Source organism: Crassostrea angulata, chromosome 6, assembly GCF_025612915.1.
Source record: "Crassostrea angulata isolate pt1a10 chromosome 6, ASM2561291v2, whole genome shotgun sequence".
NCBI classification, from domain to species: Eukaryota; Metazoa; Mollusca; class Bivalvia; order Ostreida; family Ostreidae; genus Magallana; species Magallana angulata.
Window position 1 is genome coordinate 19,589,268 of NC_069116.1, and position 18,644 is coordinate 19,607,911.

The following is an 18,644-nucleotide window of genomic DNA, read 5'->3' on the forward strand; positions in this document are numbered from 1 at the left end:
AAAGCTTCGTTATCTTTTTGAATGTTGAAGTAAAAAATTCCAGACTTAGACACAAAATGAATGTGATTAACGCTAGGAACTATTTATTTATAAGAAATAAAACAGAGAGAAATCGGTGTGAAAAAGAACTTTTACAGTTATATTAATTGCAAATACAGGGCACGAGCCTTGTTTTACACGACAAAGAATCTGCATCTTGCGTATAGCTTTACGACTGATACTCAAATGGGATATCGTTAAAAATGCATTTCTAAATCACTATAAACACTAAAATTAGAAAAATAAAATTTGACCAAAATCATGACCACGCCCTTTTAAAGGACTAAACGGGAAATAGCGGAAAAATAGCGTAGTCGTTTGGAATTCAATAAATACCACTTCATAATCTTTCCTGTGTAGGGAAATGATTTTCCGAGCTTAATTTCATTTCAAAAACCCTGATTTCACTCATCGAACTCATGTGTCCTACAATCTCGGATCCGATTTCATTATAATATTTTAATTGCCAAAATTCAACTTTTATCTCCCTCTGAACAAAGAAATAATCAAACAAATGCATGCCAGAGAATAAAGGAAAAAACGGACCATTCAAATTTTCCGGCTTGGGTATTACATTTAAAAGTTCTCAATCACAGCGAAAGAAAACACAGGTAATGACTCGACATTTAACGTAATTTTAGTGAAGTCTTGTAGAGGCACAATGTTCTTAAGCTACAATGGGCTCAGAAATCCACAATTTAATTCAGGTTAGCATTTAATGAATATTTATATTAACCCTTAAATCCTGTTGATGGATTGCGTTTCGGGTTCCCACACCTGATCAACTGTAACGTAAGATCAATAAAAAAAATTGACAACGTGGAGTCGTTTAGATTCTGAGAATTTATTTTATCATTTTTTTTTCAAATTTATTAGTTATTTCATAGAAGAAAACGCCATTTCGTTCTTATTGTTAAACACATGTTACAGTGTTTGATGTAGAAATCGATTTCGGTGGAAAAAATGACATGCGCATCTGTGTAGATCGAGAACACCACCCTCCGCAATGGCGAGGACCATGAGTTACCGTACAGGTAAGCTTAATTAGGCACTGTGCTCGTCCACACGCATAAATATAGGAGAAATGACCTGTTCCTAAAGCAACGATGTCGAAATGCTTGGATAACTTTGATTTTAATCGTATAAAAGCGAGTATTGTGACGATCAAACTGAACGAGCGATTGTTTGTTGTACAATGTGTTAGAGATTAGAACGCACCTGTCCATCCCCAGACAATGTGACGTTATGAACAAAGAAATGGTTCAAGTGTAGGGGTTTATTAAATGAAGGAGAATAATTATAATGATGAAAATATGCAGGTAATCTCTCTCTCTCTCTCTCTCTCTCTCTCTCTCTCTCATGTAGCATGTTTCCGTATGTATTGAATTTACCAGGTTTTTTTTTTTCAAAACATCAAGCTGTATTATGAACATTAGGAAGCAAACAACATCTGCTTGTATTTATTTCCTGTCAATATTATTTGTCTATTATTCACTGTGAAAATCCTGAATAATATCTCCACGGCAACCCCAAGTAGATTTACCCGATGTACACCTGATTTCTAAGGTAAAGCATTTTATTTGTCTTTAGCCCTGACTGTAGGTAATGAGTAACGATAAACAAGTGGGATGTAGTAGCATTATTACTGGGATTATCTTCATACATCGATTGAGATTAAATTATTGATGCTGGTCCGCCACTCTGAGCTTATCACCTGGCCAATAAGACAGGCAATCAACTTAATGAATTGTTCTGTCCTGTAATATTATAACTGATCTACGTACGTACAAAGCCAATCAACATCGTGGATTGCTCGATCTATAATTTATATTAATAAAACATTGTCGTCCTCATATTTCGTTTAATATAGTGTACCTATGGATATATATTTGGACAATTTACGTCGAGCCTTTTATCGTAATTATAAGGTAGTTCATTGGCCTGGCTTGAATCGCAATTCAACCCATTTATTTCAAGATATTAACAACACATACGCATGCTTTCCTGCAATATGTTTAAATTCTTTAATTCTCTTGGCCTTGAAGAAAAATACATTTGTTAAATATCGAGGGAGAAAGAAGTGGTGGTAGTCAGTGTGATCAATATAATGGACTAAAAGCTTGACCGATAGTAATACAGGAAGAAGATCGGGCTTGAATCCCCACCCTGCCTAGGTCATACAATTTGTAGAGTATATAAAATTCAGATTTATCTACTAAAATTCGTAAGTAAAAAATTCTCCTCTGAGTAATCTTTTTTTTTTTTTACTTTGGATCTTTTGCAATGAACGTCATACTTTATCGATACCTTATCAATCAAAAAAATGTATTGTTATAAGACAGCCATGAAATGTGTACTACTGTTCAAGTGAATCGACACGTCAGCGGGTTAAAATCTATGTTATCCTCAAGGCTATACATATTAATATCAAATGCCAAGTTTGTCATTGCTATACCCTAATGCGAATAAAACACTCGTTCATAGATTCTCTTGTTTGTTGAACATCACCAAATTGTTTATCAGAGGGCGTTAATGCCACAGAGAGAGGTGTATTGGGATGTAAGTCGCTCTATAAAACATGTGACTGGGTTCATGATATATAGGCCCACAGACAACAATGCGAACCTGGCATGTGTTAAAGTATAGTTCATACACATCTAAAACGAATTTAGAAAATATATTAAGATCACCAGTGGGTGTAATATTGATTTAAATACTATCCTTTTCCGTGTATTACAAAATTTAAACAAAAAATTAACTCTCTCTCTCTCTCTCTCTCTCTCTCTCTCTCTCTCTCTCTCTCTCTCTCTCTCTCTCTCTCTCTCTCTCTCTCTAATAAAATCTGAATTATTTATGCGCGTAATTTTCTCAGCCACCCCATCGCATGATTCTTGAAAAAAGAAGATTGTCATCCAATGTATCAATGCCAATGCCAAGATTCCCCTTTTTGTTAAAGATTACAACATTGTTTTATTTGAGACCGATCAATATGTTTATAAACTGTATGGCGAATTATCCATTCCCCTCAAACATAATAACACTACGTTGACAGTGTTATTAGCTTCTAACTCATGACCATCAAATTTGAACCAGGATATATTGCCTGTTCATGTTCCGTTTTCCGAACCAATCAATACATGGATTGACGTATAACGAGAAAGGCTAAACATATCCTTTATAATCATAATGATAGTAGACTCAACTCTTAGTCATTCGCTTCAATCTGGTTCCCTGTTATAAAATAACTGTTTAAACCTGAATAAAGAAATTTGGATTTGTTTAGATTATATGTAATTTCCACATCGTGGACTAAAATGTTGAAGAATCGAGTTCGGCATTACTTTATAAGTTCCCCTTTGTAGTGCCCCTCAAACGTTACTAGTATATATGCGGTTAATTTTAGTAACGGGTTCGTCCAAGTGTTAGTGAAAGACGTTTTACAACAAACCTTAGGCGCTCCCCATTTAAAATCAATGTATAAAAATATTTCATCCTTGTACTATAAAATCAACAAGGCCCGTAACTCGCAGTCATCGCATGCTGCTGACCGCCGCCAATCGTTGACCGAGGCCCATCGTCGATGACCGCGACCTGAAACTAAAGTTTCAAATTACGCTTGCTTCAAATATCCTTATTTTTATCAACAGTTTACATTCATATGCGAACATTTATGGTGTCTTAAATACTTTTAATATGAGTAAAGCTAATTTTGACCACTTCCCGCCAAGGTAAAACATATAAAAATGGCGGAAGTTGCTACAAGACTATTCTCTTTTGACAAAAGAAAATAATACAAGACTTGTTGTATTTATAGTGTAAGGGTGCAATTTTTTAACACGCTGATTAAGATAAGGAGCTCATATGCAAAAACCCAGCACCAAACATCGTAATAGATTGGTCGCAGAATTTTGTTTTTATCATAATTTCCAATACATTGAGCAGATACACGAATATACATGTTGCATGAACTCAGCTGATGAAAAATACATTTGTTACCCTTGTATTATTAATAAAACTTTGAAGTCGCTAGATCTTTACAGATAAAATGGCACTGCCCATTCATTGTCAGCGCGCAATTTTGTTCATGTCATTAGTTTCATGACGATAGTGAAATATAGCAAATGAGTTACCTAATGTACCTAGGCAATTAACCTTGAAATCATATGAATTTTTGATTGTCCATCTATTGCATTGCACTGTTATATGTACACGATGAATAACGAAGTAATCAAACTGACGCTCCTCGGTTCTGAACATGAAATTGGAATAGGACGCCATACAGGAAGATATAGATCTGATCAATTCTTCATGTTTTCCTTGTAAGGTCGACTTCATTCTGTATAGTTTTACACCATACGCTCGGAAAAACCACCGCATACACATGAAATATTATATGCTCTGTGGAAATAGTGACTAAACCTTGTATTTCATGCTTAGCTTGATTTCATTGTTGAGTTTAAACTATTTGTGTTTAAAAAAGTAGATTTTTTAAATAAAGGAATCCCATACTTACATCTAAAACGAAACTTTAAAAAAATACATTCATATTACTAATATCGAAAATACTTTTTTTCCGACAATCTATCATAAATATTTGAAATATGAGAGGTATCACCCACATGCACGTATCAATCATACACCATTCACACACCGCTTGCTACCGGGTCCGGGGTTCCTGTTACAATCCCCTTGCGTTCCCATTTCAGTTATATCAGGTGGAAACGCGTTTCCGAATGAACATGCGCTGGTCATTACAGACCACTCGGGTTTTCCACAGCATACCAGAGAGAGAGAGAGAGAGAGAGAGAGAGAGAGAGAGAGAGAGAGAGAGAGAGAGAGAGAGTCTTTTCCAGGATAAAGCCGATTTATCACCGTAATAAGGATGTGTCAATATGTATACAGACACCAAAGAAATCCTTGATTGGAGAGGCATCGGCGCGTCATTGAAAGGGCGAGAAAATTAATGACCATCCGCACAACGAAAGAAATCAAAATGCTAATGAAATTATCAACCGCTCCTTTGTTAGCGAAGGAGAGGGAAAGAATAATGTCTTGGAATACCAAATTGCAACTGAAAAAGGATTTTTTTTATTAAGGGACTCTTTCAGACGTCAAATATTTATTCCATATTTGCTCAATAGTTCCTCAATACTGAATTGAACCATAAATGAGCTAATGACTATTTTGATAAGGGATGTTTTACTAATTCAACATATTCTTTATATTCATTGAAAGTTAATTTGACGATGTAATTTTCGTCATAAAACATGTCAAAAATGTCTCGAGAGAATGAGATTAAACAATAAAAACCAGTTGCTGATGATAATGAAAGTAGTTTCCAACATTCCATACTTGAAAGATTTCTTATGCTATGTTAGCTTAGCCGCGACTCCCCTGAATGTGTTATTGGATATTGACAAGATATACAAGGGTGCAGCACAAACAAGATGTTGATTATCATTGATCATGACTTCAGCACAATGTCACTGGTCCATCCATAACGTTTAAACACATCGAACATCGATTTGTTGGGCCACAATTCGACACGCCCTATTAAACAGCCAAATGGAACCAATACACATTTCTCCACGATATCGAAATTGTTCTGCTCAACAATGACTGATATCTAGGAATGTGAAAAAATATCGATAAAATGAATCCAGAATTGACTTTTCTGAGAAATCGAAAACTTATTTGGTCGTTCACTAGTTATCAATACGAAGACTGTAATACATCTTTAACTGTTTTTTTTTTTAAATAAAGAAAGTTGTTTTTATAAATATAATCTTCCACATAGTTATATGTAGGTTGTAACAACATTTACTAAGATCGATTACATTGTAAAACAAGATTTTCAACACACAGTCTAGTAATGAAGATTTAACTCGTAACGAATCATAATATGGTCCTAACTTCAATGTGTGATTTCTACTTGGTCTTAATGCATGAAGTGAACCATTTATTTTTAAATAAACAGTGGTTTCAAATATATATATATATATATGTTATGCATGTAGGTTGTGATATCTCGAAAAAAAAAATGAACTGTAGACCTTTTATATGATAATATCTTAACAACATTTCTTTCTGCCCTGAAGCAAGGTAAAAATAACGACACTCCACTAACACTTAAATGAAATATAGATTATAGAAAGTAATGCCTTGGTTTAATTTTATATTTCCGTCAATGTTAACAGGGGGAAAAGGTGACTTTTTTGTACAAGAAACCCCCGTGTAATAGGCTTATCCTTCATCAAGTTTTACAAGGAATTCTCATCTCATCACTGATCAATCAATAACACCGATAGTGCGTAGTGTTCATTCGTGTAATTAAGATTCAATAATTATTTTTTTTTTCAGAAAAAGACGGCCCTTTGGCACAGGCCCTCGCCTTCAACGATGAAACGATTTAGCGTGACAACACCCGGTTCTTCTCAACAAATGCCAGCATGCTCGATTGTTTTGATCCCCGTTCCAACACTGCAGGCTCTCCGAGGGAACTTATTCAGCAATTAGCCTACTCTTTAATTCCAGCAGAGGTTTGTGGCTCTGGGATCGATCTTGAAGCCCATTATTGCGTGAGAGGGCACATCAGACCCTGGTCTGGAATATGATTGCAGGTCCCTTGCCATGGCTCGTCCTCGCACCTTTGGCCGTACTCACGGACTTACTCACTGTTGTTTTCGTGTGTCACTATCGTCGTCAATTTCACGGTACAGATGTTGTTTTCATCTCAATTCTCGTCTGCATGGTGCTAAATGCCTTGGTGGCCCCTCTCGTTCCAGCGATACTGGACATAACTCATTCAGAATGGAACGAAAACCTGTGTCACTTTTTTGTGTGGTCTGCTCTGACTTTACGTTTGGTTCATGTCTCAAGTCTTGCAATGTTGTCATTCCATTGGTCAAAAATACTCCGAACCTCATCAAGACGAATCAAAATAAGTACGACTACACTTGTGAAGATAGTGACCCCCGTATTCTGGGGTGTATGTACAATCATAGGACTCTTACCGATCATCGGGGCGGTCCCAGACAGGTTTAAGACCAACAAAGACTGTCTTTTTCTCCTCTCAGACCTCGGACTGGGCTTCGTTATATTCATGATTGTGTATGTCTTAACAATGATCTGCATTTCCCTGGTGTGTTCATTTGATTCCCTTGCCCTCATTCACTATGCAAAGAAAATTGCTTTTATCAAATATGGTGCAGGGAGGTTTTACTTGCCGAGAAAGAATGATGGCCTCTCTGAAAACTACACGGTCCACGAGCGGTACGGACAACTGAACTTTGCTGCCGACCTCTGTCGTCTGGTAACCATAGTAACATGCTTCAGTGTTGTTGCCAACCATCTACCCTACGTGGTGCGTATACTCTCTCATTCTCTCTCTCTCTCTCTCTCTCTCTCTCTCTCTCTCTCTCTTTGACAAAATAATAATTTTTGGCCATCTGTTTCTAATGGAATAAAAGATGTACATAGATGGATGTTCAGAAGAAAGAATATAATTATTTTATAGCATAAAAATACTTAAGCTAATTAAGATGAGTTTATAATTCATTGCTAAGATATCACCAATGCCTCAGGCCAACTAAAGCAGAGCAGTGGAGACCCATCACTTATGATGAATCTAAAATAGAGGTTCCATTCTCATTTATTTCTGTCTGAATCCACCCTCCGGTCATCTTTCTACTTTCCAGGCTCTTAATGCATCCGATTTGTACCGTGTGTCATTCTCAAGCAATCATTGTTATCGATGTCTTATTGAATAAAGCAGGTTTCTGCAGACATCTCTGTTAATGCTATTGAAGATAACGATTCTATCCATGAACCATTGGACTGTACTCCCAAACCCGCCCCTCGAGGGATATAATATGACTCTCTTCTTGGTGTTCAAATTCGCAGAGGGGGACAATTTTACCAAAGTATTAAGTTTCGTCTCCATAAAATTTCCCGCTAACTGTATCAGGTCTAAAAGGATCCCTAATATGATTTTAGATAGCATAATTGTATTAATCAAGAGAGGATCTGGTCCAAATCAATGTGTGTTAGGATTAAAGCAATAAATGGCGGAAACTAGCAAAACCATCTGCTCTTAAGGACCAAGCCATCAACGAAATGTTTACACCCTTGTCTAGGAGACTTGTTATGCATATAAACACGTACAATGTATAGCAATCGTTGTGATTAATGACAGGACAGGGTAACACGACTGATGACACGCGGGTGTGACAGCGAATCGACTGACACTTTGTTAATGATCACGATGCGTTGATTTCATATTGCGTGGGTGCTGTTCAATACTTTGATTATATATTTCTTGCAGACTCTACTGTGTCGATTAAAAGTATGTGTCACAAATTATCAAGAATACTTTGTTGACACTTTAAATTGGTATCATAATACAAAATGTCATGAAACAAAAATCTTCCTTGCTTATACCTGCCCAATTCAGTAATCTTCCAACTTTGCCAAAATATTTCTAGTTAAGCAATCTTCCTTTTGTAGGTTATAGAGTTTCTAAACATGATTTGAGCAATCTTCCTTTGTATGTTATAGAGTTTCTATTCATGCAGTCTTCCTTTGTATGTTATAGAGTTTCTATTCATGCAGTCTTTCTTTGTATGTTATAGAGTTTCTATACATGATTTGAGCAATCTTCCTTTGTATGTTATAGAGTTTCTATACATGATTTGAGCAATCTTCCTTTGTATGTTATAGAGTTTCTATACATGATTTGAGCAATCTTCCTTTTGTAGGTTATAGAGTTTCTATACATGATTTGAGCAATCTTTCTTTGTATGTTATGGAGTTTCTATACATGATTTGAGCAATCTTTCTTTGTATGTTATGGAGTTTCTATACATGCTCTGATCAATCTTCCTTTGTATGTTATAGAGTTTCTATACATGATTTGAGCAATCTTCCTTTGTATGTTATAGAGTTTCTATACATGATTTGAGTAATCTTTCTTTGTATGTTTTAGAGTTTCTATACATGATTTGAGTAATCTTCCTTTGTATGTTATAGAGTTTCTATTCATGCAGTCTTTCTTTGTATGTTATAGAGTTTCTATACATGATTTGAGCAATCTTCCTTTGTATGTTATAGAGTTTCTATACATGATTTGAGCAATCTTCCTTTGTATGTTATAGAGTTTCTATACATGATTTGAGCAATCTTCCTTTTGTAGGTTATAGAGTTTCTATACATGATTTGAGCAATCTTTCTTTGTATGTTATGGAGTTTCTATACATGATTTGAGCAATCTTTCTTTGTATGTTATGGAGTTTCTATACATGCTCTGATCAATCTTCCTTTGTATGTTATAGAGTTTCTATACATGATTTGAGCAATCTTCCTTTGTATGTTATAGAGTTTCTATACATGATTTAAATATTCTAACTTTGTAGGTTATAGAGTTTCTATACATGATTTGAGCAATCTTTCTTTGTATGTTATAGAGTTTCTATACATGATTTGAGTAATCTTTCTTTGTATGTTTTAGAGTTTCTATACATGATTTGAGTAATCTTTCTTTGTATGTTATAGAGTTTCTATACATGATTTGAGTAATCTTCCTATGTATGTTATGGAGTTTCTATATATGCTTTGAGCAATCTTCCTTTGTATGTTATAGAGTTTCTATACATGATTTGAGCAATCTTTCTTTGTATGTTTTAGAGTTTCTATACATGATTTTAGAAAACTTCCTTTTGTAGGTTATTGAGTTTCTATACATGATTTGAGCAATCTTTCTTTGTATATCATAGAGTTCAAGTCTATACATGATTTGAGCAATCTTCCTTTGTATGTTGTAGAGTTTCTATACATGATTTGAGCAATCTTTCTTTGTATGTTTTAGAGTTTCTATACATGATTTAAGCAAACTTCCTTTTGTAGGTTATTGAGTTTTTATACATGATTTGAGCAATCTTCCTAAGTAGGTTTTAGAGTTTTTATACATGATTTGAGCAATCTTCCTAAGTAGGTTATAGAGTTTTTATACATGATTTGAGTATTCTTCCTTTGTAGCTTATGGAGTTTCTATACATGATTTGAGTAATTTTTCATTGTAGGTTATTGAGTTTCTATACATGAGTATTGGGACGGACAGATCCTTGTCGGAGGAGCTGGTCACGTGGTTACCTCTGATGGAGGCTCTAGTTTTACCCTACTTCCTCTGGTTTGGAAGCAGACGATACAAGCACGCGATTAGTTACATCTTCAAAGTGCATATTTTACGCCGAAACCATGATAACGAAGAAAGTGAGCTTCCTTTGTTGTCTTATACAATAGATATCAGTTACTCTTTCTTTACCGACAGGAAATCGTCATGCCGTTTTGCTTTGTTAAAAAATCCTTAATCTCAAGGTTATTTGTCGATATATGTATCAATGTTTTACACCAAGAGTCCAGATTCATTTTCAATTCCATCCTCGTCCAATTACTCAACATGTTTGACTAATTATTCCTTGCAGCAAAAAAAGGCAATCGGTAATACAAAGAATATTACGGAAGTTTATTGATCGGGTAAAGAAAAAAAAGATAAATTAATATATGAAGGCTCTCATCTGATCGTACTATTTACTTACTCTTTTGGAACGAATTCATATGTTAACCAATGTGACCAGCTGTTCTTATATCCATGCAATACTTTCATCGATTTTGCCACAGCTGACCAAAGATAATTTTCAAAAGATTAACTTAGGGTTTCAAGCTAATTAATGATCAGGTTTGCACAACCCTGGAAAAGGATAAATGCCGCATATATACCATCTACTAGCTATTAAAATGGGTTAATGATTAAATAAATATGTACCTGCATGATTTGTCAATTTTTTCATTTATTTTCATCTCAGATCCGGACTCGTGTACTCTTCAATCGTTTACAAGAAAAATCAAAGATGTCCACACATTACCACGACCTGTTCACCTCCCGAACAACTTGTCATCCTCAGGAAGTACAAGAGTAAACTCGACCAAATTCCAAAGAGGAGAAGGATCTCCACAAAATTTCAACATTCAAAACAAAATCAAAGTCAACATTGAGCAAACAAACCGAGGGGATATGTACAGCAACGGCGGATCCTTGGACTCGCGAAGTCCTAGGCAATTCCAACGGTCTAGTTCGTCGGGTTCGCGAAGCGATCAGATGAAGAAAAAGCATCTCCCATCTATATTCATTAACGAGACTCTAAACGATAGCTCGCCGAAGCGATTAAATACGGGTCCCAACGCCGGAGTTGTGATGGTGCGAGCGATGTCAGAAACGGAATCCGGAAGCGTACACTCTATGTATTACGTGTCTAGCGATTACCACCCAGACTGTCTCAACACCGATAGTTTACCTCGAAGTTCTAGCATCGAACACGCGAATTCTGCCGGTAATCCCCAAACAGTGACTGACGGACGGATACATCTCAACAGATATAATTCCAACTCTCTCCCCAGAATGCATGGAAATGGAAATGCAATCGGCGTCCTCTCTAGTTCATTTGGTAGTATTCCAAGAAAGAAACCACCAAAGATGGGATTGCGTAGTAATTCTGGAAGCTCCTCAAGTCTCTATCGAACACACTCGCGGTCGTCAAGTGGTAATGTCTACATCCTTGGCCATTCCAGATCGGCAAGTGGAACTATTTTTAGATCTTCTAATATAACTTTTCCGTATATTTATGAAATCCAACCAGGAAAGGAACGAATGGTTCCTAGACAATCGAGTGAGCGAAGTGAGAGTGAAGGGTTGGCGGGTCAGTATTGTGAAAGCGATATTGACAATGTACTTGAATGCAGTTCAATGCGATCTGAAGACATTCAGAGCACTAGTAAACCAATTGAAATTCCTTCAGTTACTTACATTGAAAGAGGGCCTATATCTCCTGATAAGCATAGACACAGTATGTCTTCGAGGCAAAACGATCTAACTTTTCATCGCCAAAAAGACAAGGAACAGCTTTCAGATGAGAATGATTCTGGGTGCATGGCAAACTACACAGATGATAATTTTGAGAGCTTTAACGTTCACAAACAGTCAAATGCAGCCACAAACCCGACCTTTAGATTATCTGACACTGAACTTGATGGGTTTACTACGAGCGAACTACTCTCTTCCAAACCTTATTCATATTTATCGAATCTTAATAAAACTAAGACACACACACCAAATTTCAAATCCCCGTGGATAAATCTAGAACTTCCCGAGGAAAGACCCAGCTTTTTAGATAGGGAGAAATCTGTGGAGTATGCGTTCTTTAATAATCAACTAACTACCTCATCAGAAAGTACGGATGTAACGCCATCTCCGAGATTTGACGAGAATACAGATCGGGGCTTTGAAGAAGCTTTAAATGCAAGCTACAACAGCAGGGAGAGTCTGTGCAGTTTTAACGGTGCTTATGTGGAATCTGTCTCAGAATGTACCGACATGGGGGATTTCTTCGATACTCACCATAGTGAGGACGGCAACGAGTTTAAAACACAGGCCATTGTCTCCAGGATATCGCCAGCAAGCCTTACTGATCCATTCTGTGAATACCAAGACTCCTTACCGATCACTAAATCAAAAGATTGTTCAGAAAACTATACAGACTTTTCAGAGAATGGGAATAACAGGCCTATCTCTGGCCTTTCCCCGTGGCCAAACAGCGCGAAGAATTCAGCCTCGGTGGATCTCTCATTTGAATCAGATTTCTCTAACGAGCGGCAAGTCCAGGACGACGGGCGACCGTACCAAGACATAGAGGCGGTGTACTTCTAAGAAAGTTTTCATACAATTTTCATGATATATGACTATGCACTATTTTATAACACCGCGCCTTTTGGTACAAATAGCTGTCTCAGTTTAGCCACCATTAATGGCTAATGCCTCGACCGTCCGCTTCTGCTTAAAAGGGTAAAATTACACTCGACAATCATCAGTGCTTGTATAATCATGTTTATTGTTCATGTTCATTAAAATGATTTTGTCCCGTTTTTTCCCTTTTTTATGCATTTATTTACACACATATTTTGTCTTACTGAGTATATAAATTGACAAGACTTTTATATGAACATATTTACATTTGCAACAATTTTTTTGCCTTAAAGGGAGAATACTCTTATTGAGTTTATAAGTGGTCACAAAGACCCAAATATACATCGCAAGGAGTGTTGAAAGAATTGTTAGAAACATTACAAACGAATTCAGGTTATCTTCGACCTTGGAAGACGGTGAACAATACAATTTATTTCACCTGACCCGAAAGATTAAGTAAGTTCTTCTGATCACGTTTTGTACGTCGTCCGTCCGTCTGTGACCTTTTCACGTTTTTGTCGTCTTTTGTATAACCATAAGTTTAAATTTCACCAAACTTGGCACAAAGCATTATTATGGGAAGGAGATGCTAAAATGTAAAAAAATAAATCTCCAAAAACAATTTCAAAGGGCAGATAATAACGAGACAGTATAAGTATAGGACGAGTGTATTAAAATCTTTTTCTCAAGAATCACGGCACCAGAAATGCCAATTTTTACATCAAAGCTTCTATAGAAGATTCTAAAATAAAATTGTTAAAACCATCACTCCGAGACCCAGAAGGAGTAAAAAGTTCAACAGAGAAATATATTGTAAAAATATTTAAAAATGTTAAGAACAAAATGCTTCAATTTGTGATATGACTATGCAAACAGCATTAGATTATGTAGATCTTAATTTGGTCAAACTGTTACCCCGACTATACTTGGGCCGTAGGAGGTGTTCAAAGTTCAACATAGATATAGAGAACTACAATGCTTCAATCTGAGATAGCACCATCATGTCTTCATATCCTTATATCTAGGTAACACACCTTCTTTTAATACTGTATACAGAGTTTATTTTCGCCTTTCTTCGTTTTCAAACGTTTTCGTCCCGCGTCTTGAATTTGCCCAGTTATCGGTTTGTTTAAAGAGAGATAATTTAATACCATAGAATTCCCCAATTTGAAATTCGCCCGCTGACAACGAGGGCGAAAGGGACGAAAATAAAACAGTATATTATAATTACATGTATTTACATGTGCATGTATAATATTAAATCTATAATTATTTATAATAAGATTTTTAGTTATGATATGACAAAGTCTATGATCATCAACCTTTGTTAGTTGGTGTATCTTATTCATCCCATATCCCCCTAAAGACTTGGCGAATCCAAAACATTGAACACTCATTGTACAGAGACAGCGTTATCCTCTTTACAACTAAGTAATTACGAATTCAGGACAGGACGAAACCGTTTGCAATTGTAGTCGAGAAAATAACGAGGCAAACATAAACATGTATACAGTAATTAAAAGTTGGTCACAGTAACCTAGTACGATACTTGTCACTTCATCTCATTTTTCATTTTTAAATTTCGTTACCTTTGATACATTGAGGCTTATGATTATGAAGTTGGTCAGTTGATGCTTCTTAGAACTTAGGATATGCTGCTCCAAAAATAGGTTTCAATTATCTTCGTTTTATATACCGGTATCGTATTACGTATCGTCAAATCTTGGAATATATGAGATTTTTTGCAAGTTTTATAAAACATTAGATGTGTTTTTTATCCACAAATTTCGAAAAAGAGAGTACTTTTTTTTCAGACGAGCAATGTGGGGATGGGTCTCGTGTTTATCACTACATTTTTATTCATATGAAATGCACTATTTATATTACTTTTTTGTAAAAGCTTTTATGTTTGACAGAGGTGTCCATTAACATCTAATGAATGTGTTTTCATGCATTTCTCTCTGTGTGTGTGTGTGTGGGGGGGGGGGGGGGGGAGGAGGGCAGGAAGTTAAACGAGTGCGTGAACAAAACAAAACTAAAGGAAATATTGAACTGCCTCATGCATTACCTGTGTGATCAACAGACCGTTTCACAAACAGGCAAATAAACCATAATCGATCAATATAACATTTCTTAAAATTCTAAAGATGTTTTATTTTATTTCATTTTATTTAATAGGAGAAATTATATTCATATTCTTAAAAATGCCGTATTTCAAAATTTTGAGACTGATCAGTTTTTGGTGACATTGAAAACAACGAAAATTATAGACTTTCGACAACTTTTCTGTATTTTTTAGTTGTTAATGTATTAATTTTGAGTACTTTAATTAACTTTTTATAAAGATTAGTGAAATATTGATATTATTTAATAGGTATTCATAAGGCTTTATGGGTTAATGTAATACTCTGGTAAAAGATTAGATACAAAACTTAGATATCAAGCATTGTAAATGTTGCAATTAAAAGTACAGCTCTTTTGAACAACTAAATATCAACACTGGCTGAAGTTCATTTGAAATTTTCACTTATTAGACATTTTCTTTTCCTTTTATTTCATTCGTATATATATAAAAAGTTCCAACAAATGTTGTTTATATATTCATTTTCCAAAATGTACTTCGGGCGATGAGCTTTGGGTCACCTGCAGAACTAAAGTTCATTAAAAGACTTTCAATTACAAGAAAAGTGATCACATCAATAATTTAATGTCTTGTAAAATGTTTATAATTAACGGATTTGATATAACAAAGAGGTATAACTCTCCGGTCAGAAAACTAAAGAATATGGACACTTTTGGTACTGAATACTGGAAGAGTCCTCAGCGATAAAGAATGAACCCCCTTATACACACTAAGGTCTTGGTTTTTAAAAGATATCGGTAATATTCCGAATGACTCATTTATCTAACATTAAAAATGACACTTCATGAAACGCGATGCCAAATAATGAAACCCAAAATTGAGTATTCTTATCATATATGGACCTCTTTGGAGATAGTTTTTTTTTCCACTGTGGGATTGGGATTTGGCGCGAACGTGAGGAAATTGATGAAAATAACAAACAGGTAATTAACGCAGAATCTACCCCCTCAGATGACATACAGGGGTTGGTAAACGTCATTTGTCTGCCTCCTGGAGTTTCTTGAAGACTTTTCATTAGTCGAAATTATTACCAATTAAATTATAAGTGTCATAATTGCAAGAGAAAATTAGTAAATGTAAATGTCCTGTTTAATAAAGCAAAGTTTAACTCCTACATTAACTATATTTTTTGCACTCACATTTAATTAGCGGTAGAACTGTCGCTCCACGGGAAATTCGGGTTGGTACGTTAATTTTAATTTCCCGTAGAATTGCAGTTACTGCAAAACGTTAAACATGCATATCTCAGCTCCAGTGGAAATGTTTTTCATGTTTTCAAAATGATTTTCTGTTTATAAAGCAACAAGTTGTGGCATGTGTTGTTTACTCACTCTTTGACATAAGTATTTTAAGTATCTTAGAAAATATAATATGAACTTATATAACACTTGAAAAGGGAAAAAGATTGATATAAATGCAATATGTTTAAGTTTTCATACTTAATTGTCCATACTAAAACATTTTCAAAAATAGTTTGCACTGAAAATAACAATATCATATTAATATAGGATGATCTTTCCATATACATATCAAATTAGTATTTAAGGGCGATAAGCTCTTGTAATCAACATCTTTAGTACAAATTCCACAGGACTAAGCAATGTGCGATAACCAAAAGATCACAAAATTCAATTCTTATTCAAAATACGACCGAACCCATAATGAGACCACCGTTTTTCACTTATTTGAATATAGGACTATCCAATTGTAACATCAGATACATATTTTGGCTATAGAAATATGAAATATCTTGCCTTGAAAACACATACAGGTACATATGCAAGTGTTAGTTTTCTAAAGTAGGCTATAGATCAGAAGGAGCGCCGTGTTTGTCACAGGTAAAGCTGATGGAGGTAACAGACAGGTAACTGACGCAGAAAGTATTATCATGATGGACCCATAGGAGACGCAGGTGCTAAATATTAATCTGGCTGTCACCTGTAGTCTGCTACCTGTAGTTGTGCGTAGGTTGTTATTTTTGTCATTTCTATCTACAGTTATATTTTAAATGATATTTGAGATATTTTAAGCGATAAGTTGATAATTAGATTAAGAGAACAGAACAGGGGGACAAGAGTTTTATAAGAGTTTAATACAAAGGAAGAGTATTTTAAGCCTCTACACATATTGTAACTTCTTAATTAGGATGCCATTTAGCATTACACTATATAGACACTATAACCCGTGCGTGCACGGTTTGAGTAAGTTGGACATGATTTGAGAAAATAGATAAAGGATATTTGCCAAAACCATGCGATTTTCAATTAGACTCAGATTTATGATACATTATGCATAATCCAAAGAAATGACAAATGATGTATTTTTTTTTCATTTTTTAATACAAATTTAGTTCCATCACTTTTATCTCAATTTGGAAATCGAGGCTCGAAATGGCTGATGGCCCTAGTCTCTAGATCTGGTACCGCAAACGTTCAAGATTTGCGAGAGTGCTTTGTGAAGAGTATTTGTCCTTTGGGACAGCAGCCACGTGTATTATTTGAAGTTAACTCCAAACATATTGATACTTTGGTGGTGTCCCTTCCTCCCTATTGTTTTAAATGATCGGATAAATGTATACGTAATACATGTTTACCCATTTCTTTTCTATTGATTTTAATACGATTGTCCCCTCTCTCACAATCACGCTTTTAGGTTCACGATAATTTATGGTTGAGCAAGTTCCACACCATTTTACTTTCTTTGCTGATTGACAGACCCACATGATCCCTAGCTGCACATACTAATGAGGGATATGAAACAAACAGTCTTTTTTCACCGAGTTTAAAGAGGAGGGGGTGCTATCACTTTCTGTGAGGGATCAAGTGAAAAAGGTAAATTTACACGTTGTACTATTAAAATTGCAAGTCTCTTTGTTCGTCTTACACTATGAGGTACAGTGAGATCACTATTAATAAACGAAAAAAATTCGTTAACCTCCACCCCTTTACCGATTGTATGGCATACTTCAAGATTCATTACATCGACGAATAGCCAAAAGTGTACCATATATATCCGTTTTTTTTCGCGTGTCACAAAAGTTGCGAAAATAGGGAAAATCTACAACATTTTAAATTTGCATCAGTCATTTTTTACAATTTAAAAAGTAACTTATAGAAAATGATACAGGATATAATTTCTGCATATTCAATTATTTGCGATGTATAACAGAGATCGCAAAAAAGCGAAAGTTAGATCATCGCGAAAATATATAACATCAGCTCTCTCTCTCTCTCTCTCTCTCTCTCTCTCTCTCTCTCTCTCTCTCTCTCCTCAAATTGATATAGCATTGTGAAGATGGTTCATACTAATCGAAGAATTCTTTCATGAACGGTATTTAGCATGTTGTTAACAAACAAGATAATTTTTCTTGCAAGCAAAGCGCGATAACTCTAATGGATTAAACTCTACTAAATTCATACTTACACCACATTCGCAAAATCACACATGCTGATATCCATGATAATTTGAAAGCTTACAATGTAACAACACAATTTTGAGAGAGATACACGAGATTAAAATCCATCCGGGATTATACTTTTGGCTGATAAGTGAAGGTTTTAGAAAAAGAATGAATCATCTAAACATCAAAAATCGCCCCCTATAATTTGCAAGGGAATCAAATTAAATGTTTCCTACATATAATTGTCTCATCCTTTCCTTCAAACATTG

General features: G+C 35.3%; 1 protein-coding gene across 3 annotated transcripts; it reads left to right on the top strand.

Moving 5' to 3' along the window:
- Nucleotides 1-727: 727 nt before the first annotated feature.
- LOC128189787 (uncharacterized) lies at nt 728-13,011 on the top strand. 3 transcript variants are annotated; one of them, XM_052861546.1, is made up of 5 exons: nt 728-746; nt 970-1,073; nt 6,400-7,402; nt 10,116-10,305; nt 10,899-13,011. In XM_052861546.1, the coding sequence occupies exons 3-5, from the start codon at nt 6,650-6,652 to the stop codon at nt 12,794-12,796; spliced, it is 2,841 nt and encodes a 946-aa protein (XP_052717506.1). In that variant the 5' UTR covers nt 728-746; nt 970-1,073; nt 6,400-6,649; the 3' UTR covers nt 12,797-13,011. The 3 variants fall into 3 exon arrangements, with proteins under 3 accessions (XP_052717506.1, XP_052717507.1, XP_052717508.1); XM_052861547.1 differs by lacking the exons at nt 728-746; nt 970-1,073 and adding an exon at nt 1,104-1,358; XM_052861548.1 differs by lacking the exons at nt 728-746; nt 970-1,073 and adding an exon at nt 1,484-1,605.
- The last annotated feature ends 5,633 nt before the right edge of the window (nt 13,012-18,644 follow it).

Coding starts and splice junctions, on each gene's coding strand:
- LOC128189787 (XM_052861546.1), top strand. CDS start 6,650: ATGATTGCAGGTCCCTTGCCATGGCTCGTCCTCGCACCTTTGGCCGTA. Junction 7,403..10,115: donor CCAACCATCTACCCTACGTG/GTGCGTATACTC, acceptor TTTTCATTGTAG/GTTATTGAGTTTCTATACAT. Junction 10,306..10,898: donor AAACCATGATAACGAAGAAA/GTGAGCTTCCTT, acceptor TTTTCATCTCAG/ATCCGGACTCGTGTACTCTT.